Source organism: Saccostrea echinata, unplaced genomic scaffold (assembly GCF_033153115.1).
Source record: "Saccostrea echinata isolate AGI-Se365-2 ecotype Australia unplaced genomic scaffold, CSIRO_AGI_Sech_v1 ptg000009l, whole genome shotgun sequence".
NCBI lineage: Eukaryota > Metazoa > Mollusca > Bivalvia > Ostreida > Ostreidae > Saccostrea > Saccostrea echinata.
The window spans coordinates 18,968,147-18,996,064 of record NW_026889758.1 but is presented as its reverse complement, the minus strand read 5'-3'; the positions used below and the strand labels follow the sequence as shown (position 1 = coordinate 18,996,064).

Below are 27,918 nucleotides of genomic sequence, written 5' to 3'. Positions count from 1 at the left end.
CATGTCATGTTGTTCACGGGAAAGAGAACTGTCGAGCTCCATTCACAGAATCCACTGTATAAGATTATGCATCAAACTTCAAAGGTATATTTCTTTCTAATGTATCATGAATAAGCTGTCCATTAATTAATTTATGAAGATAAGTGAATGGTATTTACTTATAATGTGATTGAAAAATTCATGTTTTCCCCCTGGGTTATTAATTATTGTTAGATATTGAGCAATTTTTATATTTTTGATATAGTACTTAAAAATTAAAACTTTATTAAAATGAAGCAGTGTATTTTACTAACCACTTAACAAACCAGGCAATACAACTCTAGGTTCATCTGCAGCTGTCTTAAATATCAGGAAAAAAACATGAAATTTTTAATCACGTAAACAATTTCCCTATTTCTAGTGTATGGACCCATACGCTAGAAATAAGGAATTTGAAATGCGATAAGCCAGAGAAAGTCGATGTTTTGAAGAAAAAAATGAATGTTGTTTTTAGCTGAAAATTTAATCTCTACTTTCGATTTGATGAGGATTTACTATAATCTAAATATACATTAGTACGTGCTTTATTCAGACTGCCTGACATTTGGTACTTGGAAGTACTGAAATTTTATTCAGAGTTTATCAGAAGATTGTATCCTACGAAAGTCCATTGAGTTCATTTTGGTTGGTTATTTATTATTATTATTATTATTATTTTCTTTTAATCGCGTTACTAAGCTATACTTTCACATATAAACACGAAACTTTTGCGAATACACGCGAAACTAGCATATAATATCTTAAATTTGTATTGTTATTTTGTGCTGTTAATAAAAAATGTAACTTTAGCAATCGATTTATAATAATAATGTTTAAGTTACATTTGAACTTTTTAAGCAGATTGTTTTTTTTTTATTTTATTTTTTTTAGTGGTAGTATTTTCATTAGATTAATTGAGGTTTTATTTATAATTCACAAATACACTGCATCAAACACGAAATATTATGCAGAGTTTTTTGATGGTAGTGCTGGGGAGAGGGGGTAGATTTCCAGGATCTTGCTGCGGTGTCATTAAAGCTTTATATGACGATATCCATGTCTTCAGCTAGGGATCAGATAAAAATTTTAAAAATGCACTCTAATTAGAGTGGTAAGTGATATGTTTCATTGCAAAATTAACCTTTAATAAAATAATAGTATTTTATTATACAGCTGATAAATAGTCTATAACCACAGGTGCTTGAGGACAGGACCCCCCCCCCCCCTTCGATATAGACACCCCGGGCCTTTTCGACTTTTTTCTCATAAATTATCTTTCAATGACATATTTGTGATATAATCTATACCTACAATTCGAAAAATTACCTAAAACAAACATTTTATAAAATCTACCACACTATCTGTATATAAATCTTTATATATAGAGAGTGGGGTATTATTTTTTTTGAAATGTTTGTTTAAGCCAATTTTCCGAATTGATGATATAGATTATATCACAAATGTGTCATCCATATACCGGTATAACTTATGAGAAAAAAGTCGAATAGGTCCGGGGGTCTATATCGGGGGGGGGGGGGGGTCCTGTCCTCAAGCACCTGTGTCTATAATAAGAAGATGGTTTGTTGTTTAACGTCCTTCTCGAGAATTTTTCACTGATATGGAGACGCCGCGACTTGCCGGTGGAGAGCTGCAAATTTTGACCTATGCTCGGCAATCAGGGCCATTGAGCAGTGAGGGATCTTTTTCGTGCAAGCACCTACTGTGACACGGGATCTCGGTCTATACGGTCTCATCCGAAGGACCCCACGTCCCACAGTGGGACAGTCGAACCCGCGACTTTAGGATCAACTCCTTACTCCGCGACTCTAGAGCAGACGCTCTGCCACTGCACCACGCGAGCGATTATAATAATATTAAGAAAAAAACTATATAAATCTAGTTAGCGTGCAATATCTTGGCTTTATTGAACGGCGAGTTTGCAATGTGTATTCTATATAGAATATTTAATTACATTTGCTTTAAAAACTCGTTGAAATGGTGTGTATTTGCTCGGCAAGTCTCGCTAAAATACACAATTTCAACTCGTTGGATAAAGTAAATAAAATCACACAATATAGATATTCTTTATATCTAATTTATTTATTTATGAATTTATTTGGGCTTTAATCAATAGACCGCGACAATTCATTTCACTGTTGAAAGAAATTCGGATCCGCGTCACTTAAATTCAAATTTCTAAAACATTAAAATTCTTAAACTCTAAATTATTTAAGAAATTTAAATCGCATATTACGTATTTTAAATATATGATAAATAGAATACTACATACTGAAATCCATATCATATGTCGTATCAGCCACTCGGGCTGATATGACATATGATATGGATTTTAGTATGTAATATTCTCTGTATATCATTCGGTCGGTAATTGTATACTTGATACATTTTAAAATATATTTTGCTCAAAAAATTCCATTTATCAAATATATGAATTCGACTTTTCCGTTAATTACGTCCAAAACGCATGTAGATAGGTAACGGGAGCGTCGCACATGCAATAACAAAATATTGATAACTTCCATAAAACAAACAATACAAACATAATATTTAGCAGAAAAATTCAAAATATTATGTAAATGATGTAACTTCCTAAATTATGATGTCCTTTAATCCGTATGCTCTGAACGCGTCGCTCAAAATGTAAGACAGAGATGTAGGTAAGCGTTAACCGAAGACATATGGAATGAACAAGAAATACCTTTGGGTTCTTAGAAAAATATTAAATAAGCTAAATCAATTTTGAAATTACATCTCGATAATCCTTTTGGTGTGTAAAGAACTATTTCTTTTAGAATAGAATGATATTGTGTGTTTATATGTATGTTGGGTACCTGATATTTAGAAGATTCATTGGGAGGATATTGAATAAGATTGTGTGTCACAAAGTTTGGAGGTTCAGTGTCACAAAGTTTTTAAGATCCATAGAATGACTACTAGTATTTTTGTCATACTGAGTGATAAATCAATGTTAAATATTTTTTTAATTCTATAAAAACGTTGTCATGTTATTAAGAAAAACATATCTATACGGAATTATAACTTGGGATGTCGTAAATGTTCAGAATAATTGCCGTGTCACATATGTGTACAATATGTAGGTAGGTGTCACAATGAAAGCCGTCAAAAAAGTCACTGAAATACGACACTCAATAAATTGCTTTCATTTTTAGAGTTAATTTCTTTTATTTGGCACCATACAACATTTAATACAAAATGTGCAAAATCAAAACTTCAATGAGATATATATATTATTATAACAGTAACTTGATCCGAAGTGCCGTATCACGTCAAGTTGACAGGCATCAAATCAAACGAGACGCGAAGCGTCGAATTTGATCTGATGATCCGTGCCTGTCAACGAGACGTGATACGGCTCTTCGGATCAAGTTACTGTTATAATGATTAATTTATTATATACCCCTTTACAACTAGCAAAATATAATAAAAGGAAACTTTTTGGATCAATTACAGAACTTAAGTCCATTAAGGACATTGGCAAGTCAGGGTTTTCCGGAGAAAAAAGGTTTAATACATGGGTTTTTTCGTTTATAAAATAGTTATTGAGAGTGATCTCCCGTGTAGAATTCTCTAAGCGATGAAAACCAATAAAGCGTATGTTACAGAGGTAAACATAAGCACGTGTACCTCCTTCAAGGGGTAGAATCATCTATACAGCAAGAAAGAAAAGCTGTAATGGCTTTGTTGTACATTGTATTCAGGGACAAAGAGCCAACAGGTCATTATTTACCATAGTTATGCTCAGTTTGCTTGAAAGGGCAAAGATGTGACATATGCTGAAAGGTAGGTCGACCATGCCGACTGAGAACAGTTCTTAGGTCATGTGAAGGAATCGGCATTTAGTAACTACGAATAAAAGTCAAAAATAAATCCATGACAATATTTTTATGACAATGAGTTTCAATTCAGTCAATTACATGATAAAACAATCAACCAGTCTCTTGACCAATTTTAGCCGTTAATGGACGCAACTCAAAAATAATGATCGGTGCCGGTATATCCATGTCTTGTTTCTAAATATACATTTTTAGCCAAAATATCTAGAAGTCATAGGAAATGAAGATACAATAATGTATATAATAAAAAAAGATGTATGAAATAAATGGGCTTTGAAGAAATATTATGGTGAAAAATTATGTAGGTCCCTTTTATCAACATTTTACATAGGAAATGCATTAAGAATTGTGAAAACACTAATTTGACAAAATTCTAAAAAAAGAATGATGGATTGGTAGGTAAAACGATCCAGAATATAGCCTGTTTAGTACATTTAAACCTACTCAAAAGTTCTTGAAAAATTCTATACAATAACCAGGAACCTTGCCAATGTCCTTAATTAAACAAACCATTTTGTCAAGGAACATTTTGATGCGCGAGAATAAAAACGTCATTTATCTGTGTACTACGTCATCAGTTTCAGAGATATGGATTCAGAAAACCACAGTGTGGTGATCCGGAACGTCGGATCACATCGTCACGTGATTGCGTGAATTCAACAGTAAAACTGAGTGACAAACAGAACAAACAAAAAACAAAAATTGAATTGATTCTTGATAGAAGTGTTTGTTTTAGAGGCTATCCGCGATGTCAACACTGAATGTCACACATTGTCCCAAACTAATAAATCTAACTAATTATTATGGCACAACTGCGGCTGGATAAATCAAATGTAGTCATTAAATATAGACATATTAAAAAAATAAACGATTTTTATCAAATGTGCATCTCTTCAAAAAGTTATTAATATATTCCAAATTAATATCAATAGAATGGTGACAAAATCCTAGCAAAAAATAAATGTCAACATGCTAAGTCACAGACGTAAAAATAAGGAGTTTTTGACGTTATTAAGTGCACTTATATCCTTTAAAATATTCAAAGATTTTATCCAAAAACTTACTCTTGCTGATATGGATGAAATAAAAATGTACCAATAATGATTAAATTTATAAACAAAAATATAAAGTTCGGCCAGGTGTATTTATATATAGAAGCAAAACATGTACAGTATATACACTGTTTCAGTATATATCCTTGTCAGAATCTGTCCAAAAGTACTCATCACTCGCAGTTTGAATTTTAGAAAAGAGAAAAAAAAAAACGCATTCGAGGGCTGTTCGGTTCGGGAATTATTGAGACATTTAATTTAACTCCATAAAGGACAGTGCTAAATTCATGAAAATTCGTCAACATTTTATAAAGAACATATAAAACAAATGTGAATTTTTTTTTTATTTATAGGATAATTAGATAAGTTCTGGTAAATTTATAAACATGCATATGTCTATCGACCCGGAGCAGCATCGCTACGTCATTTAAACGTCACGTCAGCAGGAAATGTTTTCGCATATGAAAAGATCGGGAAGCGTTTACTCTTCTTTCTCTGTTATCACATATAACATTCCAAAAACCAAACTGTCTCTTTTCTTAAACGATTCTCTAAAAAATTTTTTTTTAGAAAAATGTGTGCTGTTGCTACCCCAGTGTTAAATATACATGTGTCATACAGAGGTTGACTAAGCATCATGCAGTACCGATTTATGCAACGCGGGTCAACGTTATTCAGTCCGCAATACTTGATGGTCGTCCGGAGCTTTTGTTTTTACTCTGTTTGAATTATTGGTAAGAAAAAAATATATGTCAATGAAAAAAAACAAACCCTGAGACATGTTTTTTCTCATTGTTAATGTTTTAGCAGGTCTTTCAGTCTGGAAAAGAGTTCTTCATAGCGCTACACAAAATTTTACGTATGCTCGCTGCTCCGCCTTGACGTCAAATTCCATTGCCATTGTATATGCAAATTTTCCGTCCTTAACAGATTTCTTTATACCGCGCTTATTATTTTTTTTTTTATGATCGCCGAATTTCTCATCGAAATTCTAACAAACTTGCACAAAATGAAGTCAAAGAAAAATAGAAAAATTATATACATAAATTGAATTATTTTCGCTCTTACTATGGGTCCATCGGGGGTTTGAACGTTGGTGTTACGTATGTTCAAAATCTGATTTCGTGACTGCGCCGGGTACCCCTACCACTAACACAAAAATATTTCATTGAAAAGAAAAAATGAAATATTTGTAAAATATTTCTTCCTTTTATTAATCCTTAATGTTTGTCAAATGCATATGCAAATTTTCAACGAACGACGTTGATTAGAAAGAAAATATAAACAATGTCTCAATAATTTCCGAACAGCCCTCGTACACCAAAATTTATATAAGGATAACGATTTCAAATATGAATTTCCTGACAATAAAGTGTGTCAAGTCTATTTGCTGCTGGCAAACCGTACTGCATGGGCCATTGGAAAGCATTTTACATTGGGACCAGGGTAGTCGAATATTGATGAAGGATTTGGGAGGGGTGGGGTGGGGGGTTAGTTCGAGGTTTTTGTTTTGACTTAAATTTCAGATTTTCACTAGCATATTGATAATTGTTTCTTTTTTTATCAACCCGGTAGCATTTGAAATAAAACAAAGTTGTATTTTATTATGATACCGTGAACAAAAATAGGTGTGCAAACAACTTTCAAAATGACCGACGTTGTCATGGAAACAGAATAAGGCGAGATCGGAGATATCCGAGATCACGCTATTTCTTCTAATTACAAATTTTTGGTTTTCATTTGAACTCAAAAATGATAATATTTGGATATAAGTAACTGGTCCTTCCTTTTTTCATCTTTTCATTATTTATTCAGTGTTTCATTTTTTCTTTGGATTTTATAAGAATAATGCTTCCAAATGTCCGACCAAAATGGTAACCATTTATTTAAACACGTCTAGTTTAGGGAAAGGATACTCCCTCTATACAATCCCCTGTACAGTCTTTTCAGAAACCCAGGAACGGACCCAAAGACCTCATCACACTCGGCACACCTTGGCCGATTCGTACATGTACCTCATCTAATTCGGTAATTTAATAGTTTGATGAAAGGCGGAATCATCCGAGGTTTGCCGAATGAACCTTATTATAATTTATCCACGGATTGGGTATAAAGGGTGTAAACAAGATATGAGTATTTAAAAAAAAGCCTATTATACATATATCAATATTTTGACATGTGTATCATGATGTGTATTGATACGTATAACTTTCCAATTTTGTTCTATAAAAACGCTTTTAAACCATAACTTTTCAAAAATTTCATTTCATTTTTGATAGGTTAAATGTATTCTGCAATCTACTTGTACAAATACAAAATAAGAATACAGAAAAAGAAACGAATTACATTTTGTAAAGCAGGAAATGACGTAGATTCTTTTAATCGTTTTTCATTCGTAAAAAAAGAGAAGGTATTTCAGATAATCGACTTCAAGCGAAAAGCATTACCATATCTCGGGATATCGTTTCACCTCCTGTTAACAGGCCCGTAGCAACGGTTTCAGGGGGGGGGGGGGCTTCCCAAAAAAAATCTGACAAGCACGAAAAAAAAAACCCTATACTGACCAAAAAATTGAGGGAGCCAACTGGTATAAAACACGCTTAAGGAATTTGAAATGAGCCGGTCGATTAATATTAATTCTTAATTCTTTCATTCTTATAATTGAAATACAGAAATTTGACAATATTAATAAAATATTTTTGAAAATCATAAGTAACCTATTCTAAAGAACGAGGGCGCTTTTGATTGGCATTCGGCAGGAATCTGGGCGCACTTGAAAAGTGAAAATTTCTTTGCTCTGTCACATGAAGTTTTAGCATTCTTTTGTTGTATCGGGTTCCTATGAAATAGGAAAGGGAAATAATTTCCCGATATTGTATTTTGATTTGCTAAAAAAGAACTTAAAAGTTGGCTAGATGAGTCATTTGGTACAAAATGTTACATTTTTAAACACGTTTTTCTAAAAATTTGCTATCTCTGGGTCATCTCTCCATGATTTTGAAACTTTATTTGTGTGCATTTTAATTCAAAGAAACTAACAAACATTTGTAAAAAATGGAGAGAAGACCCAGAGACGATGAACTTTTTCCAAAAAAATTCCAATGTTTTAATGAGGTGCTTCATTATCACTTTAGAAACCTTAAAGTGTGTGTAGAGGTGATAGCTCAGTAGTAAGCGTTACCCGTCCAGTGCAATGAAAAAGAAATATTTTTGGTTCGATCCTCGCATGGAGCGTTAATATTTTTTTTAGTACAAACGTACAATCAATACTTTTGTCAGTTTAATTTTATGAACTGATTTATTTTCAAATGGATAAATTCTGGTTCTGTTTCAGCGAAAGCAATTCTTTCAAAATACTGATACTTTAATATATACAAGTATGTACTTGTAATTGCATTTAACTATACCCTATATATGTATTTATTATTTATGTGAAGCGTTACTAAGTTTTAGATGTAGTAAATATTAAGATAAGCGGACTGATATATTAAATTTGGCAAAGTATTTCAAACTAAATGTAAAATTTTCCCATGTGCGTAACTTTGTAAAGTAGCTGTAAAGTATATCCAGCTGTGGTCAACCGACCAATTCGTAGACATTTAAACTATAAATGTTTCGTACGTCTTATTCCTGCAGATCACACGCCAAACACGCCCATCTTCTTCGCAATAATTTAATTTTTTAATTTTTTTTTTAAAAAGCTATAATATGAAATGAGCTGAAAAATATGTCAAAGTCTTATCTTTCATGACTTACAGGTTTGTTTTAAAGATTCAAATCTGAATCTTGATGAAAGTATGTACGAAACGGTCTCCGAAACACTCTTTGCTTAAATATATGAGCATAACAAAAAAAGTATGCAAACGCATAAAACAGGTGAATTGCACAAGTATCCCAAGGAGTACGAACCTACGATCATTATCCAGATATGTGAGGAACGTTGCAACGCATATAAAAAGGGGGGGGGGGAACTTAAATATTTTTTTAATAAATACAAAACCTCGAAACTCCCCACATCGAAAATCCTTTTCATTAAGAAAGTTGAAGGGGGGGGGGGCAATTCTCGGTTTCGTTCCTCTCCTTTTTTTAAAATGAATTATTATAAAAAAGGTACATCTACTGTAACAAAAAGAAGTACTCAGTATGTAAGTGTCTATACGAGGGTGGGGGTTAAAGGTGAGGTGCAATCGCAACTTCTCGGACCTTTCCGACTAGCGGAAAAACAACAAATTTGTTTTTTCCGAACACTGACGGAAAGGCCCGAGATGATGCGATTGAGGTGAGGTGGGGATAGGGGCTTTGAATAAAAATAAATAAATTCAATGCTAAATCAGCAACATATCTACACTATACTGAAAACAGAGGGCTGGTACTAGGACCTGCTGATACGACATGAAATTGTTTTGAATGTATCTCAATGAAATAAAAAGCAGGTAAATTTAAATATGAAGTCAAATAAATTTTGTACTTTCTACCGAGCTTTTCATTAAATGAGGCAATTATGCACATATTTCCCTCCCGCAATATGCATGCAAAATAGCAGAGAATTTAATTATTTTCAATGAACTGTATTGTATATTTGACAACATACTAGGTTTTTTTCTTTCATAGAAAATGTAGGTGAAAAAAGTAACGTCAAATTAATTTTCTAACATCACGTAATCTAACGTCATTTTGACGTTACCGAAATTGACACCAACACCGTGCGCGACGTCAATGTACATGTGTGGTACTTCGATTTGCTTTGTAAAAGTACGAGAAAATAATCAAGAGTTGATTAAGTAAAGTTTATAGTTCACTAAAGTTTTTTAACAACTATATGTATCAAGAAATCGCAACAAACTTTGAAACGTCTTCAGATAAAAACATTCCTGGTACTCTTCTTAGTAAAGAAGCAATAATTTGTTTATTTCTTAAAGAATTTCTTTTCATTACAGGAAAATATTTTATCATCTCTTTCAGGATACACTGTACGTGTAAATCTAATAATAATAATAATACACAATAATAATATTTAGTTTTTAAAAATGTAAGTATTTTTAAGAACTTAAGATCTTAAAATACTCTTTAATCCTAAAGGGAAGTTAAAGCGGTTTAAGTGCACTTTCCGTTATTCATAGATTTATCAATTTATTCGTTACGTTTTGACGTGGAAACTTAACATCACCAATGACTTTGTGGTGCAACATGCCGTTTCCACTTGCTTGTATGTAACTGTGAGTATGGAAAGTCATTGTATTTTGGGTATATCCGCTCGATATCTCGGACAAAAAGTCAAAATACAACTCTAATGCTGTATTTATCTTCTAACAAGAGCTTGCACTTGGAAAACAGCCCTTTATCATTTTAATAATCTTGTCCTTTTCAGTGTTTGAACATCCATATATAGATTTTAAAAATGAAGAAATATTAATCATGTGTATTACAACATTATTGGTACAATATGATGTAAAGGTGTATACGTACAGCAATATCTTCTTATTATTTATCAAACAGACAATTAGATATTTACGTACAAAACGAAGAACAGGCCCTTAATTTTTTCTGAGTACATGTATATTATTTCGCTATAGTAAAGATGATGGGCGAACAAGGCGAGCACAATGCCTCTAGTGCGACAAACATGAAGGTGAAAATTAAATCTCAATCATAACAAAATTTTCTCTAATATTTCATCGAAAATTAAAGTCTACTTTAAGTAAAATCTCCAAAATTTGCAAAAATCTCACTAAGATTGAAATTATTTGCCTATTAAATAGCATACACACACTAGAGAGGGCAAAAAAGATCATTTTCTCATACTATAACACAATATCTTGATACGAGTGGGCGATTGCTCCATATTTTTCAAAGTTTATCCTCAAAGTTTGCCAAAAAATATACATTTTTTGGTCAACAAAAACATGAAGCAAAGACCCACTTTACCTTAAAAATACACTTTTATGAGACAACATTCGCATCTTTCAGAAAAATACTTGGTTCATTTAGTCAAGGGTCATATCACAAACATGATTAAATGCCACAACTCATCAAGAGCTGTGTAGCGTAGTGGTTAGCGTGTTAGTGTCAAAGGAAAATGATATTCAGTATGGGATGGGTATCGCCAAAAATTTCGTATCGCGATATATCACGATTCCCCCCCCCCCCCCCCAAAGACATCATGATAATAATATGATATTTTTACAAGCAATTTTTACAATGAATTTAAATGAATATTCATAATTTTTCCGAAAAATATGCTGGAAAAACGTAACTTTACTTTTTTCATTTTTTATTGACATTATATCAAGCAATTTTGGATGCTAGAATGCCTTTCTTTTACCCTTTTCAACATTTTTTTTTACACTTTCTGTAATTATAATTTGAAAGATTGAACAAATAAATGAATAATTTTCTGGAATTTATAACTATGTACCTAAATACCGGTATTTTAGTCTCCGTATCACGATACGTATCACGCAATTAAAAATCACGATATACCGGTATACCGATAAAATCGCGCATCCCTCATATAATTTTTTTAAAATAACAGATTAATTTTTGTCGAGAAAATTTTCCTCAGAAAAGTTTTGTTAATCATAATTTCATAAATTTCAATAATGAGAACTTTACTCTAGATACTACATTCACAAATTGATTATGATTTTTATGCATCTGAAGCTGTATAGGCAGCGCGCCTTGTTCACCCATCTCATTTTCCTTAAGATGCTGGTTGCCTCCCCCTCCACTTTTTGATGTTGTAAAGTCGAACAGTGGCAAATGACATGATTTGGACACTAAATTAGCTTCTGTTTTTTTTGTGTTTTTTTTTGCTTGTCAGATAATTTTTGAAGTTGCCCCCCCCCCTTTCCCCCACTTTTGGTCAGTTAAGGGTTGTTTTTTTTGGAGGGGTCGGGTGTCAGATTTTTTGGGAAGTTGCCCCTCCTCACTTTTGAAACCGTTGCTACGGGCCTGGAAGATGAAAATTTCTTGTTTGGTGTTGGTACACGAATATTTGTATTGTCATGAGTACATGTATGTTTAGTACAAAAGTTGTGAATGTTCCGATTTTTAGCCATCGGTTTTTCTTCCTTTTCAAATTTGTTAATGAAATTTATAGTGTACTTTATCTGAGCTTTTTTCACATTAAAACTATTCTTAGCGTATAAGTTCAACGAGAAATATTTTTAGCCGAAAAATTGAAAATTATGTGGGGATTTCTTCTATCTGATATACAGTTTATAAAACTTGAGGACTGAAGTTCAATGAAAAATAATTCAGTCTATAAACTGAAAAATGTATATATTTTTTTTAGTAAAGCTGAATACTTGCCATACAGTTTTCACAAGACGGATTATTGTGGACAAACCAAAAGTAACAACACACTAACATTATTGCAGTTTTATTTCAAAATCAGCCTTAAACGTTTTCAAAATGTTCTCGTAAGCGGCTGGGGAATGTGTAAAGTTTCAAAGGACGTTCCAGCGAACTTGATAATTTAACACGTTTAGTTGGACTACATGTACCTGCGATTCAAGGCATGGCAAATCCCGGAAAGAATGGTTTTTCAAATATAACACAAAATGGGACGTTTCAAAATACAGGAGTTTCAAATACAAGCACGACCGAAAATATACCCGATCAGGAAAATTCCAACGGGAGACCAGTTCTGAGAAGAGATGCCCAACCTGCTAATGTTGATATTAATTTCGATACGTCGGCCCTGTTTGGCGAAAACTCGTTGAGTGATATTCTTGGACATGGAGAAGCCAAAGAAAACTTCGAAGCTCTTCTACAATCAGGTATGTGAAAACTACGTCATTATATTTCTTCACAGTGTTTGTACATGTAAATTACTCATTTTTGTTTAATTTCATGCCGTATAGTTCGTTACTGCTTTTACCAATTTTATCCCTTAAAGGTCAAGGGGAAGATGGGAGTAATGTTAAGAAATTTTTAGAAAGTGCTGGTATCCCCGCCTCTGCAATGGAGCCCACTCAACAAGAAGGAGGTATGACACAATTTTTAGGTTACCTGAGTCACTCAGACCTATGATCTATTGCGATATGTTTTTGTCAGTCGTTGTGCATTGTTAGTTATTTGAATATTTTCAGCTTCTTCTCTGGAACTGCTGATCTAAATTCAACCAATTTTGGCAAAAAGCATCTGTGATAGGGCACTAAAATTGTGAAATTCATGGCCCCTTTTCTCTAAGGCCTGTGCGGTGGGGCTAAAACCATCAAAAGTAATGCAATCTTTAAAAATCTTCTTTACTCCTGGACATCAAGGAGTTGAACTGTTGCTATGGTTGTAATAAGCATTGATTTCTCTACCAAAATTGTAAAATTCATGGCCCCAAGGTCAGGGGTTCTGGAGTTAAGGTGGGATCTATTGATCATATATTGTATAATGCATAAATTCTTCAAAAATCTTCTTCTCTACTTCTGTATATTTAGCAGAAAAACTAGATGCATGGTTATGGTGAGTATTTGTGCCTCAATTTTAAAAAAAAAATTAAAGCATGATCATAACTCTTCTAAAGGGGAGACTCTACTGATTATATAGTGAAAATACAGTATTTCTATGAATGTCTTCTTCTCTGATCCTGGGTATTAAGGACAAAATAAGTGCATGGTATAATAGAAAATAGTACCTCTTACAAAATTGTGAATTGATCTGGGGTTCTGGTGTTAGGATGGTGCTCTATTGATTACATAATATTTACATTTCCAATGTCTTTGTCCGAGATAAAATTACAAATTGTAAAAATACTTTATTTCTACATAAATTTACTGGTTAATCCAAAAAATAAGACAGTTATTCCTTAAGTGAAATTGCATTAATTCTTTTAAAATAATAATCTTCTTCTCTGCTTTTGGATATTTAGCCGATAAATTAAATACATGGTCATGATGACCAAGTGTTCTTCTTTCAAAATTGTGAATATCATGGCCCCTGGGTAAGGGGTTCTGGGTGATATGACAGGCTCTATAGATCAGGTGGTAAAATGCATAAATTCTTCAAATTTCCTCTTCTCTGTCCCTTGGTATTTAGCAAACAGACTAATTTGGGTGAGCAAGAATGCCTCTTCCAAAATTATGAAAGTCATAGCCCCTGGGTCAGGGGCTGTAGTGTTTGGTTGGGGCTCTTTTGATTACATGTATATAGTGAAAATGCATTATTCTATGAAAATCTTCTTCTGTGCTCCTGGGTATTTAGCAGATGAAGTAAGTGCATTGTAGTGATGAGTAAATGTGCCTTTTCTTAAATTGTGAATTTCAGGAACCTGGGTCAGAAATTTTGGTATTAGAGTGGGGCTTTGTTGAATCTATTGTGAAAATGCATTTTTTTCCTTAAAAAATCTTCTGCTCTGCACCTGGGTAAACAGAGTACAAAAATGTAATAAGCCAGGGTAATTTTTCCACATTTGTGAAATTCTGGAGCTGACCAGCTAGGACACTGTTAATTTGTTTTCTTCTGAGAAGTTATTCCCCTTTGCTATTCACGTATGATAATTAATTACTGTAAATAATGTCATTAAAAAGTCAATTAAATAAGAGAATTATACAAGAATTTTTATAATGTATAATACAAAAAGAGCTTTTGTTGTTTTTAATGGTCACAAGGACTTGTAAATAATACATATATGGAACTGAGACAAAAATAGCTTATCTTTTTTCATGTATTAAATGTTCTTCAAAGACCAAGAGAAGCCATTGTGAAAAGGAATGCAAGGAGTTCAATAATAGTGCTCAAACACTATTGTTTTGTTTAGTTTGCATGGTGATAGTGACAAATGGGGACAACTACAGGCAAGTAGATAGATCTACTCTAAGATTTTTTATAATGAGTACTACACTAATTAATTTTTTGATTCATGATCATCCTTTCTCTTGCTCTTGGGCAACATGGCCTCATCTATCAGTTTATTTCATTTAAGTTTTACTTCTATGGATCCTTTACATTGTTGTATTATACTCAGGTGACCATTAAGGCCTTTGGGCCTCATGTTATCTCACCTGAGCTGAAGGCTCAAGTGAGCTTTTCTGATCAAAATTTGTCCATTGTCTTCTTCTCCAGAACCACTGGGCTAATTTCAACCAAACTTGCCACAAAGTAATCTTGGCTGAACGAGATTCAAATTTTTTTCAAATGAAGGGTCACACCTTCTTCCAAGGAAAGATAATTACGAATTAGTGAACATTTAATGGCATCATTTAAAAATCTTCTTAAAAACCTGGAGTGGGCCAGAAAATATAAAACTTATGTGGAAGCAATTTCAGGTAGTGTAGATTCAACTTTGTTCAAATCATGACCCCAAGGGATAGGGCAGGGCTGCAATGGGCTATCAAAGTTTTACAATGGAATACATAGGAAAAATCTTTAAAAAATCTTCTTCTCAAGAAAGCGAGGGGGGGGGGGAGGGGGGGGGGATAGAAGATAAAACTTATAAGAATATAATCTTTAAAAATCTTCTAAAATCATTAATAGTCAAAGAAATATTAAAGCATCCTCAGTTAGTATAATTTAAAATTTGTTTAAATCATGCCCCCTCCCCCTCCTTAATAAGTTGGGACCACTTGTGTATTTAAACTTTTCAATATTGAACTGATTTCTACATTTTCCTAGCCAAAGTGCTCAGGTGAGCGATGTGGCCTATGGACCTCTTCTTTATATAAATTAATATCACTGTGTACATGCAGACCAGTATTATCACCAAAATTGAAAAGTTTTCTACCAAAAGACATTTATCTTCAAATGAAAATTTCAATTGAAACTTATTTATTGAAATTGTGTCATTTCAGGTAACCCTTTTGGTATGGGAGGTTCCTTGGGAGGAATGTCAGGAATGGGAGGAGGGGGTGGAATGGGTGCTCTTTTAGGTGGTGGAGGAGGTTCCATAATGGGAGGAGGTGGAGGGGGGTATATACCTCAATCAGCAATGTCTGGTTCTGGACTTGGAGGTGGGTATTTACCCCCATCATCCTTGATGCAAGGGAATCAGAGTTTTGCATCAGGAACTCAAACTAGAGCACCTACAATTAACGGAAATGTTGGAGGATACAGCACTCCATCATCTGCTTCCCAAACAAACCAAGAGGAAGAGACAGTCCCCTTAATATCACTCCCACAATTTCAAGGCGGGTATATTCCTCCATCAGAAATGTCACCAGATACTCAAACTAGAATTCCAAAGTCAATGATTTCCCAATATAAAGATAGAAAATTTCCTACAAATGGAATTCTACCAGGTAATATGAAGAGACCAGGAACTCAAGGTGGACACGTGTCTACATCAACCTCCCCATCAAATACTCAGAGTCAATCTGAGGCATCAGGACAAAATGTGTCAGCGAGTACAAAAGCAATGGGAAAAGACAATGGGGGTGTTGGTGCAGCAGGAACAGATGCTAACACATTACATCAGACAAGAAGAACAGACAGTGGTAAGAGGATGTCACATGTCAAAAAGGACAATTTGTTAGCTTTCTGACAGCATATCTATACAAGTCTTATTCTTTCCTTCCTTGATAATAATTGTAATAGGTGATTTTTGGATATGTGAGTACTGTAAATTTCACATTTTATTCATGAGAACTTTATTTTCACATAATTACGCAAGTCTGTCTGCTTGCAAAAATTTCATTCTCGCGTATATTTGTATTAGTAAGGATTATATACAACAAAAACCATAACTGGCGAAAATTTTGTCTCGCTTCTAAATTCCAAATACTGGTATCTCACGAAAATAAGGTAGTGTCTCGAAAATATAGTGATCTACAGTAATTAAGACTCAAGCCCTTTCATTTCTTTTTAACAAATTTAATATTTTTCTTTATACTGTAAACATACTATTCTCCACTGGTCATAATTCCACAGAATTACAATTTCTGTTCAATCCATGGGTAGAAAATTACCTTGATCTCTTGGATTGTCAATATTTGTCGTAAAGTAACACTTAATAAATGCTGTGACCAATTTTTGTGGAAAATTTGTGACCACATTCATAGCATAAATTAATCCCATGCTGAAAAAAATGTGTCTACAGTATTTCAATGATTACTGTGATGTGATTTTTCATTTTATGAAAGCTGGTGGGATACAAGGTTCCTCTGGAGTAGGTGGACAGCCTAGAATGGGTGGGCTCCCAGGAATGAGTGGTCAGCCTGGATTGGGTGGACTTTCTGGAATGAACAGACAACCTGGAATGGGTGGACTTTCTGGAATGAATGCACAGCCTGGATTGGGTGGACTTTCTGGAATGAACAGACAACCTGGAATGGGTGGACTTTCTGGAATGGGTGGTGTCCCTAGAATGGGTGGTCTTCCTGGAGTGAGTGGAAATACTGCAATGAGTGGAATGCCAGGAGGAGGAATGGGAATGCAAGGTTTGGAAAATTTTATCTAGCAACAAATACATAAGTCAGATTTAGAATAGAAAGTTAGACTACTTATAATTATTATTCTAGGCAGTGGACAAGACTATGTTCAACAAATCATGGAAGAAGAGAGGAACAGAGGTATGTTTTATTCAAGTGGATTTCATATAAGTTTATCAATATAGCCCAGTAAACTCTAAATAAAAGACACCACAGAGTCTGCCACATCTGTTTCATATTTGGATATTTTACTGACTATAGATAATAATGGCCAACTAATAACTAAACTTTATGACTAACAGGATGACTTTAGCTTTTCCATTGTCAATTTGCCTTACCTATGTAGTAAATTCCACTATCACCTGCATTTTGTGTTTATGTCTCCCAACTGATTCGATACATGCTCTGAATACGATCAATTTTTAAACCCAGGCAAGCTACCTACAAATAAGCTGATACTGCAAGGATTTCAACAAGCTTTTTTAAAGTCAGCTTCTTAAATTCTACGGTCATTATAATGACCTTGTTGGTAAATACAGCTTATAGTTGGGTCATAGTTTGCTTCACATATTTAATACCATTTGTTACTTATGTCATTGCTTTTATACTAAATTTGACTATGGATTATTCCATTTACCTATCAATACATAGTGCTCACAGCAGGTGTGACTGGCAGACAGGGGATGTGTACCTCTCCTAGGCACCTGATCCCACCTCTCGTGTTTCCAGACTTGCCCCGTTCCCGATTTGTTTTCTGGGTTTATGACATTGATAACTGTTTGTTGTCTTCACCTTTTACACATTATCATGGTTTTTTCTCTTATAATGGGAGACATAGAACAAAGTACCATGGAATCTTCATTGTTTGTGAGGACTCACAAATGGTCACCCTTCTCCAGAATTCACATCCTCACAAAGATCACTGTCCACATATCTTTCCATTCAGTGTTAACAATCATGATGTATGTTAATGTAAGACAAACATGATGTTAAATGTCCCAATATATAGAACATTTATTCTTCCCATTTTATTATTTCTTTTTCTGCAAAATTAATGTATTGAGGTTTAAATTTAAAACAGTTTAAAGTGATTTTGATGTGTAAATATAGGATTTCAATGCTTTGCATTGCTTCTGGTAATTTTTTCTTCACAGCAAATGAGTGTACAGACTCTGTTGGTCAAGGTCTGAATACGATGATAATCCTAGACAATTCCGCAAACATGTATGGGCAAAGTGTTGAACAAGCAAAGGAGTTCATAGAAAGGTTTTTGGAAGGTACTGTATATTCTGTTCATAATTATTGTTCATCTCATTGCATCACAGACTAAAAAAAAATGCCTTGTGTGAAATGATGATATCCTTGTTGTAGGACTAGAGGATAATGCCATGGATTATGGACTGGAGGAAAATGTAGCTTTGATCACGTGTGGTGGCAGTCAGCCAAAGGTTGAACAACACCTCACAAACGAATACCAGTGTTTAAGGAATAAATTGCGTAAGTGATTAATTATGTTCCCTACTTTAAATCTGCTTTTATTTTCTTTTTGATAAGCATATACATCAGTTTTCTAATGAAATATTGATAATAATCATTAGTTAATGAAGTTAAGAGTTGTTGATTCAAATTTTGGACTTCAGATTCTCTGAAATTTAAGAATTTAAGAAATTTAAGAATGTGATAATTGACATTAAGAAAGATCGACAATTGACATTAAGAAAGGAGAAGCAGTCAGGTAATTTAATTGATCCCCTTGGGTTTTTTTTTAATTCTCAGCACCAATTCAAGTACATGGGACCAACAATCTCTCCATAGCCCTCTTCTTGGTTATTGGAGCAATTGAAAGGGGTAAGAAATCTATTAAATGAAGCTCAAAATAAAATTTCAAGTGTAGAAAAAATCTGAATAAAGTGCTATTTTTACAAGTATTTGTTTGTTTTCTTCATCCTCGAGCTCTCAGATACTTTATTTTATAATACCTACATCAATATTAAACCAATGTGTTGAACTCTCCTCTCTCTCTTGGGTTAGTTTCACATGTACATTGATAAAATACATACTGTCAATTCTGTGTTCTAGCCTTTGAGATGATAATTGGTAACCACTCTATTAGGCCACGAATACTGTTATTATCAAATGGCAAGTTTTCGAGCAGGACCAATATGATGGGTATGAAGGGAGCAGTGGATCAATCCCAGGTGAGGCCATTGTAATTTAAAGGATTTCTCGTTTGATCGATTTTAATACTACTTCTTACAGAATGTTTTTCTACACATTAATTCTACACTAAGTTTAAAAAATACTTTGTTACTTGTATTTTTAGCTCACCTGAGCGGAAGGCTCAAGTGAGCTTTTCTGATCAAAATTTGTCCGTTGTCTGTCGTCGTTGTCGTCGTTGTTGGTGTCGTTGTAAACTTTTCACAATTTCATCTTCTTCTCCAGAACCACTGGGCCAATTTCAACCAAACTTGCCACAAAGCATCCATGGGTGAAGGGGATTCAAGTTTGCTCAAATGAAGGGCCGTGCCCTCTTTCAAGGGGAGATAATAGAGAATTTGTGAAAAATGAATAGCATCTTTTAAAAATCTTCTTCTCAAGAACCACAGGGCCAGGAAAGATAATACTCATGTGGAAGCATCCTCAGGCAGTGTAGATTCAAGTTTGTTCAAATCATGACCCCTGGGGGTAGGGTGGGGCCACAATGGAGGATCAAAGTTTTACATAGAAATATATAGGAAAAATCTTTAAAAATCTTCTTCTCAAGAACAGCAAATCCATGATGAGTCCTATTTATTTGGAATCATCCTCTGGTAGTGTAGATTCAAATGTGTTCAAATCATGAACCCCGGGGGTAGGTGGGGCCACAATGTATGATCAAAGTTTTACATAGAGATATACAGGAAAAAATTTTCAAAATCCTCTCAAGAACAGCAAAGCCCTGATTGATCATATTTATGTGGAAGCATCCTCAGGTAGTGTAGATTCTATTTTGTTCAAATCATGACCCCTGGGGGGTAGGGTGGGGCCACAATGGAGGATCAAAGTCTTAAATAGAAATATATAGGAAAATAACTGCAAACCCATGTTAAGTCATTTTGATATGGAAGCATCCTCAGGTAGTTTAACGAGGTTGGCTCCTGAGCTTTTGAGCAGATTCTTATCTTAACCTATATTTCAAAAATTCTGCATAATGTTTTAATTCTTACAATAAATTTGGATTCTACAATGCCAATTTAACTATATTCAGTTAAAACTCCATGATTAAATTCCATACCAAAAGCATTAAGTGAGGAACTATATTTTGTGGCAGAAGGTTTTTTTTAGAAGAAAATGATAATTTTTTCTCTTTTGAAGTATTTAAAGTATGTTAAGTTTGTATTCCTATTTTTACATGAAGTCTGCACACATAGTTATTTTGTGCAGTGGACTGTTTTATACAGGTCCTAAATTATATATTAAATAAACTGTCATGAATTCTATCATCATATTTGATAAATATAGCAAATATATTGTGGAAATGAAGAAAAAAATAGCCCTAATTTAAGCTTAAAATTAACACTATTTTAGTAATATCTAAAAATTAACATCACAGACCCCCACTTTTAATTTTCTTTTCTGAATATATACGATACTTTTAACCATTCTTCTTAAATTCAGTAAAATGTCATTACTTTCAAATGATTTTTTTGCTTGTTAAATTTTCATTCCAGAAAAATGAAAATGTTTGAGTGCAAAAAGGTCAAATAATTGAACATGCGGAGTAATTCGAAAATTTCTTCGTTGTTACAAATTTTAATGTGTCTATTTAAGATGAAATAAGACTGTGTTTGTTCACCATAATTTATTTGAACAAAAAATATTGAAGGAAAAACTTTAAAAATTGATTTATGTGTAAGACGTATTTACAGTACAAAAAGGTCAAACTAAATGCTCTGTAGCGCCAAAAGAAGCGCATTGACCCCAATTTTTTGTTTTGATTTTTAATAAAGCTATGTGTATAAATTCTAAAAATATACTTGATAAAAAATTCTAATTACTTTTGATGGCAGGATCCAACCTCCTTAAATTCAATTTTGTTCAAATGATGACCCCCAGGGGTAGGGTGGGGCCCAATTGGGGATTGAAAATTTTACATAGGAACATATAGGAAAATATCTTCTTATCAAGAACTGAAAATCATGCTTAGTCATTTTGATATGGAAGCATCCTCAGCTAGTGTAAATTCAATTTTGTTCAAATGATGACCCACGGGGCAGTGGGGGATCCAGGAATTTCGTAACGGGGGGGGGGGCAGTAGAGGCAGTGGGTCTGGGGGCTGCATTGAAGCCCCCAGGCCAAAATAAAAATTACCTTTGTTTCCCCTAACGCGACCAACCCAATTAAAACGCGCCGACTGGAAAGTCTTTTTTCCTAAGATTATTCAAATACTTTTTTTTATGTTTATCAACTTCTATAAAATAAAATTCCATCAAATCTGTTTTTAATCAGATCGAATGATTTTGTTCTGTGATTTTCAAGTGTTTATTGGAAACAAAATAGCGCCTACAACATATGGTCACGGAGGGTTAGTTCGTGTTTTAAAAGAAAGGCAACGCATCAACCTTATGCCTTTAGCATATTAGAATCCTGCACTCTTGAAACACTTTGTTTATAAAATATAATATCCAATGACTAATTGAAAGTGTTTGGGTTGTATTTACTAGCCTGTCTTAAAATTAAGGTACTTAGACAGCATGCTTAGGCCCATAGGCCCTCCTCGTGATACCCCTCATGAGCAGACAATGGGCCCACCTTGTGAAAACACCAATCAGTTTCATTGCAATTTATTTGATTTGAGTTTTGATCTTATACACAGTTCATCTATATTCCAATGTTTACTATATGGGGCCATAGGAGTTGTAAATAAGTCTGCATATTTCATCCTAATGAATAGAATTCAAATGTCCTTTATTCCCGCCTTTTAATCATGGGTTAAACTTTGTAACTTTGACATTGTGTAAGACATGTTATCATTTTTAGATATTGTTTGCCTCAATTAAATATTGTTAACATGCTTTTTCCAAATAGATTTGAAATTATGTTACAAGCTTCCTGAGACGTCCGTGTATTTTTCTTTAATAAGGCCCTGGAAGATTGGTTGTTTCTTTGATTTGAATCTATTTGATAATTGTTGGGACAACAACATTTATTTAAACATTTGTCTGGTGAAGGACTCCAAATTTAGACGTGTACACGGCACTTAAAGCCATGAGCAGTGAGGATTGTTTTTCCCGTGCCAGTATCTAATGCGTAACTGGACCTAAGTTTTTACTGTGCCATTGGAAGAACTGCTCTCAACATCCCACATTAGGATTTGAACCTGCAACTTAGAAATAGCTCCTTACATCGAGACTCTAAAACGAAATGCTCTAGCAGCACTGCACAATTCGAAGCCTTTGAAAAAGTACAAAGCAATGGAAGCTGATAGTAGGTATAAAAAAATACTCTGGTGTCCAGTCTTTGCGTACCAGAGAATCTTTTAAACAGATGTATTCGATTTTTAACAAATTTACTCTGGTATGAGATGGTTTGATTGAATAATAGTTGTGAATTAATTTACCTTAAATGTTGAGTTTAATCCGCATTTGTATGGTATTCTAGCTGTTTACAAATCACTTTTTTTTGTACTTAACTTATTTATAAAGATGTCATTCCATTAATTTTAAGGAGGTATTTTCAAAGCTGCTGTCAAAAAAAATTATTTGCCTACCTACCTACCCATCTTGAGATTTAAGGGTCGGGTTAGGGGAAACAAAGATATTTTTAACGATGGCCCCAGTGGGTCTAGAGCAAGGCCTTGGTGAGGGTTTGGGAAGCTGATGAATTCTTACAAAGAAGAGATGTTTTTTCCTTGATTTTAGGATAATTGACATATAAGCTCTACATAAAAAAATTCAAATGGGGGGCGCACAGGCCCTGGATCCGCCTTTGCTGGGGTAGGGTGGGGCCCAATGGGGGAGCGAAAGTTTTGGGTGGAGCCCAATGGGGGAGCGAAAGTTTTACATAGGAACATATAGAAAAAATATTTCTTCTCAAGAACAGAAAAACTAGTCATATTGATATGGAAGCATCCTCAGATATTGTAGATTCAAGTTTGTTCAAATGATGACCCCTGGGATGGGGAGGAGCCACAATGGGGGATCAAATTTTTACAAAGGAATATATGGCAAATTTTTTTTTTAATCTTTTCAAGTACAACAAAGCCATTTATTAAATTTACATGGAAGGTAGTTTAAAATTCAAGCCCCCCCTCCCCCCCATTAATCTTTTCAATACTGAACTGATTTGTGCTTTTGCCTAGCCAGTGTGCTCAGGTGAGCGATGTGGCCCATGGGCCTCTTGTTTTCGTTTTTTTTGGTTTGTTTGTTTGTTTGTTTTTTTTTTGTTTATTTTATTTTTTTTTTTGGAGGGGGAAGGGGGGGGGGGGGGTAATGAAGCAAGGTGCAATGCTCCTTGTTGTATTAAAATGTTTTAGCAGTAAATTGTCATCTGATGTTCCTGTTACTGTAAGCATTGCATTTATAAAAAGCTGTTTTACAGAAGACATCTGGACCTATGATATTAACATTTGTACATTCAATTGTTTCTTTTTTCTTATAGGAGCTTTCACAAATGGTTGAGTTAATGCAGTCCATATTAAGACAAACGAACATGAAGCTTTTCTTCGTCCCAGTTGGGGATGCCAGTGAGGTTTGACATATGTCTTATTGTTTTTAAAATTAAAATATAATGCTTTTCTGATTCATATAAAATTGTGTTTGTGACATTTTAATACTAATTTTTTAATGTAAAATGAATTTTCTTTGATGACAAATCCAATTTTAGGACATCAAAAGTTTGATGCAAAATATACCAGGTGTGAAAGTATTGGATGCATCTAATTTGAAAGGTGTGACAAGAACTGTTGTACACCATGTAAGTTGGATTTTTACAAGTCTCTGTATTTTTCAAGCTCTTATCATAAGTATAAAATTCAAGTTCTTTTCCCCCCTAAGAAATTTTAAAACCTGGTTTTTGAGTACTTAAGCCTGCTTTAAATGCTAAGGAAGTTGACAGCTGGTGAACTTTTACTCAGCTGAGATGAATCTTAGCAAAGCATTCTCTGTATTTACTATAAAAGCAGGTTTTTGAGGTCAACTTTAAATTTTTGTTTGATGCACTCTGACCCCGTTTTTCAGGTAGGGTTAAGGTAGATTGGTTAAGATTTTTTATGAATTATCAAACACATTGATAAATGTCATAAAAATTACAGACTTATTAATGTTTACAACGTATGCATTGGACAGCTAGACAGATTTGATATATAATTGCTGTAAAAACTATTATCCAAAAAGCACAGACAGATTTGATATTTATCACTGTAAAAATTTTCAATCTAAAAAGTTTGTTTGAGAAATGATAAATGTTAACTTTTAAAATGCTAAAGGCTACCTGTATATCCCTGGAAGCAAAAAAAAAAAAAACTAAATAAAATTTGAAGTTCTGGCAAAAATGATTGGGTAAAGGTGATTTTGACTAATTGGTCAGGGTACATCAAAATCGTTTTTTTCATTGTTGGCCCGAATCTATAAAAATGATTTTTGATAAGCAATGAGATTATATTATGTTTCATAATTATGCAATTTTATATAGTATAAATGTTAATAATGGTTTTTCTTTTCTTCTTCAAAGTATATAACTGGAAATGTAAAGGAGGAAGCTAGAGGGGGTGCAATCACTCGAGAAATTGTGAAGAATGTAGCCATGGCCAACTATTCAGAGCCAGAAGAATGGGAGATTGTAAGACTTAAGGACATACGCAACGCACCTTACCTACTGATAATTTTTCAAGATATTCTTAATTTAAGACTATAGTGCCATCAAATGTTCGTAGACAAAAAATCAGCATGCATTACCAGGGGTTTTGAAAAGATATCAGTTGATGAAAATTCTCTTATAATTTAAAGAAAAATACACAAAAATTACTAAACATATATTCTACATGTTTTGTTTATCCAAACTTGTTTTAGAAGAAGCGTACAACAGTATATATAGACATTAAAATGTAACACACAGTTCCTTTAAGTATTGGAACTCTTCAACTCCAGGGGAAAAGACAATAAAGTACAAACTACGTTGCGTATGTCCTTAATTGACCACCTCTTTGACTATGTTTGCTTTTTAAACTGACTTACTCGGAAATACATGGCTATTTAATTTATTTCCATTAGGACAGTTCAAGTTTGCATCAAAGACTGAAAATTTTGACTTAAATTCTTTGCATTCATTATACCATTTTTATTTTGGTTGCAGGATGAAGTAATGGAGCTTCTGAGGGAAGATCAAGAACATGATGCCAGAAGGCAAGACAGGCGGCATCAGCAAGGACAGATGGGGATGGGACGTGGGATGCTTGGAGGACGGGGTGGTTTCACACCAGATATGATGGGTGCTGGTCTATCCCCTGGAATGTCAGGAGGTGGTATACCAGGATTAGGTGGCAGTGGTATGCCAGGATTAGGTAGAAGTGGAATGTCTGCATTAGGTGGAGGCAGGATGTCAGGATTGGGTGGAGGCGGGATACCAGGATTAGGTGGCAGTGGTATGCCAGGATTAGGTGGAAATGGAATGTCTGCATTAGGTGGAGGCAGGATGCCAGGATTGGGTGGAGGCAGGATGCCAGGGTTAAGTGGGATGCCAGGATTAGGTGGAGGTGGGATGCCAGGATTAGGTGGGTGTGGTATGCCAGGATTAGGTGGGGGTAGTATGCCAGGACTAGGTGGAGGTGGGGTGCAAGGATTAGGTGGGGGTGGTATGCCAGGATTAGGTGGGGGTAGTATGCCAGGATTAGGTGGAGGTGGGATGCCAGGATTAGGTGGGGGTGGTATGCCAGGATTAGGTGGGGGGAGTATGCCAGGACTAGGTGGAGGTGGGGTGCCAGGATTAGGTGGAGGTGGGATGCCAGGATTAGGTGGAGGTGGGATGCCAGGAATGAGAGGAGGAGGAGGCCTGCCAAATAATACCAACCTCCAGTCTCTGGCAGGGCTAGGAATATCTCCAGGAAGTGGTCCAAGGCCTAACTTACCATTTCCTGGAAGTAATTCTAATCCAAGTTAACTTGGACAAATGGGTGTGCCTGACACTCATTAACAACTATTTCAAAATACTGCTTTTTGAATTTCTTATACTTGAATTTTAATCACTGGGCATGTACTTTATTAGGGCCCTGCTCTGCGGGCGCCCTATAGTGATCAGTCTGTATGTCCATCTGTCTGTCCGTCCATCCGTCTGTCCGTCCAAGATCTCTTGTCCGGAGCATATCTTCTCTCTTCTTGGCCCAATCTGGCTCATACTTCACCCACAGAGTGTCTTTGGGTAAAGGGTGTGCAGTGACCTTGAACCATGTTTCTGGGTCTAAGGTCAAGGTCATAGCAGAATTATATGAAAAATCCGGGTCCTGAACATATCTTCTCTCCTCTTTGTCCAATGTGACTAATACTTCACTCACAGAGTGCCACTCACAGAGTGCCACTGGTCAATGGATGTGCAGTGACCTTGAACGAAGTTTCTAGGTCAAGGGTCAAGGTCATAAATAGCCTCTCTGTTTAAAATCTTTGTTTGGTGCATGGTTTCTTTCTCTTAAGTCCAGTCAGCCTCAAACTTTACCAATTGACTTAAGGTACAGAACATTTGTGATTTTCCTTCCATATTTTGATATATATGCAACAGTTTTCATAGAGGATATGCAACATTTGTGATTTTTGGGCCGCTTTTTGATAGAGGGGGGTATGGAGCACTCGTGATTTTCATGCCATTTTTCATTATAACAAGGATGACATAGAAGCCCTTTAGACTCAAACAACACATCCCTTAATAGTACACAAGTGTTTCTCTTCAAAATAAACCCTTTTCAGCTACTTTACTTTTTCATGTTCGTTGCTGAAAGCGGGGCCCTTTGAGATGGCCACCATCTCAATGATATCTAGTATTACTTTAAATTGATTCACCAAACATGTTGGTACAGCCAATTAGATAACATGGAAATAAGACAATTATGTTTTCAAATAATAATTTACATGTGAAATCAAACATTTTAATTGCTCATTGATGTTATAATGTTGTTGAAGTGTGGTATTTTATCTAAAATCTATGTATAACATATTTATATATATATATATATTTAAGGACATACGCTACGTAGTTTGAACTTTATTGCCTTTTTCCCTGGAGTTGAAGAGTTCCAATAATTAAAGGAACTGTGTGCTACAGTTGAATGTATATATATGCTGTTGTACACTTCTTTTAAAACAAGTTTGGATAAACAAAACATCTAGAATATATGTTTAGTAATTTTTGTGCATTTTTCTTTAAATTATACAAACATTTTCATCAATTGATATCTTTTCAAAACCCCTGGTAATGCATGTTGATTTTTTGTCTATGAACGTCTGATGGCACTATAATCTTAAATTAAGATTATCTTGAAAAATTATCAGTAGGTAAGGTACGTTGCGTATGACCTTAATGTTTTGTACAATGCATGTATGACCAATGTCATTGCAGATATACATGTGTGTCGGTATTGTGTATTATAAT

At 34.4% G+C, this 27,918-nt stretch overlaps 1 protein-coding gene across 1 annotated transcript; it reads left to right on the top strand.

Moving 5' to 3' along the window:
• The first annotated feature begins 7 nt into the window (after positions 1-7).
• On the top strand, positions 8-27,539 carry LOC133181954 (uncharacterized). Its single transcript, XM_061316614.1, has 17 exons — positions 8-84; positions 12,240-12,726; positions 12,846-12,935; positions 15,730-16,371; positions 17,017-17,313; positions 17,395-17,445; positions 18,459-18,581; positions 18,676-18,801; positions 19,081-19,152; positions 19,384-19,502; positions 23,944-24,033; positions 24,169-24,258; positions 25,015-25,122; positions 25,636-25,987; positions 26,030-26,077; positions 26,126-26,221; positions 26,270-27,539. The coding sequence occupies exons 2-17, from the start codon at positions 12,465-12,467 to the stop codon at positions 26,437-26,439; spliced, it is 2,736 nt and encodes a 911-aa protein (XP_061172598.1). The 5' UTR covers positions 8-84; positions 12,240-12,464; the 3' UTR covers positions 26,440-27,539.
• Positions 27,540-27,918: the final 379 nt, after the last annotated feature.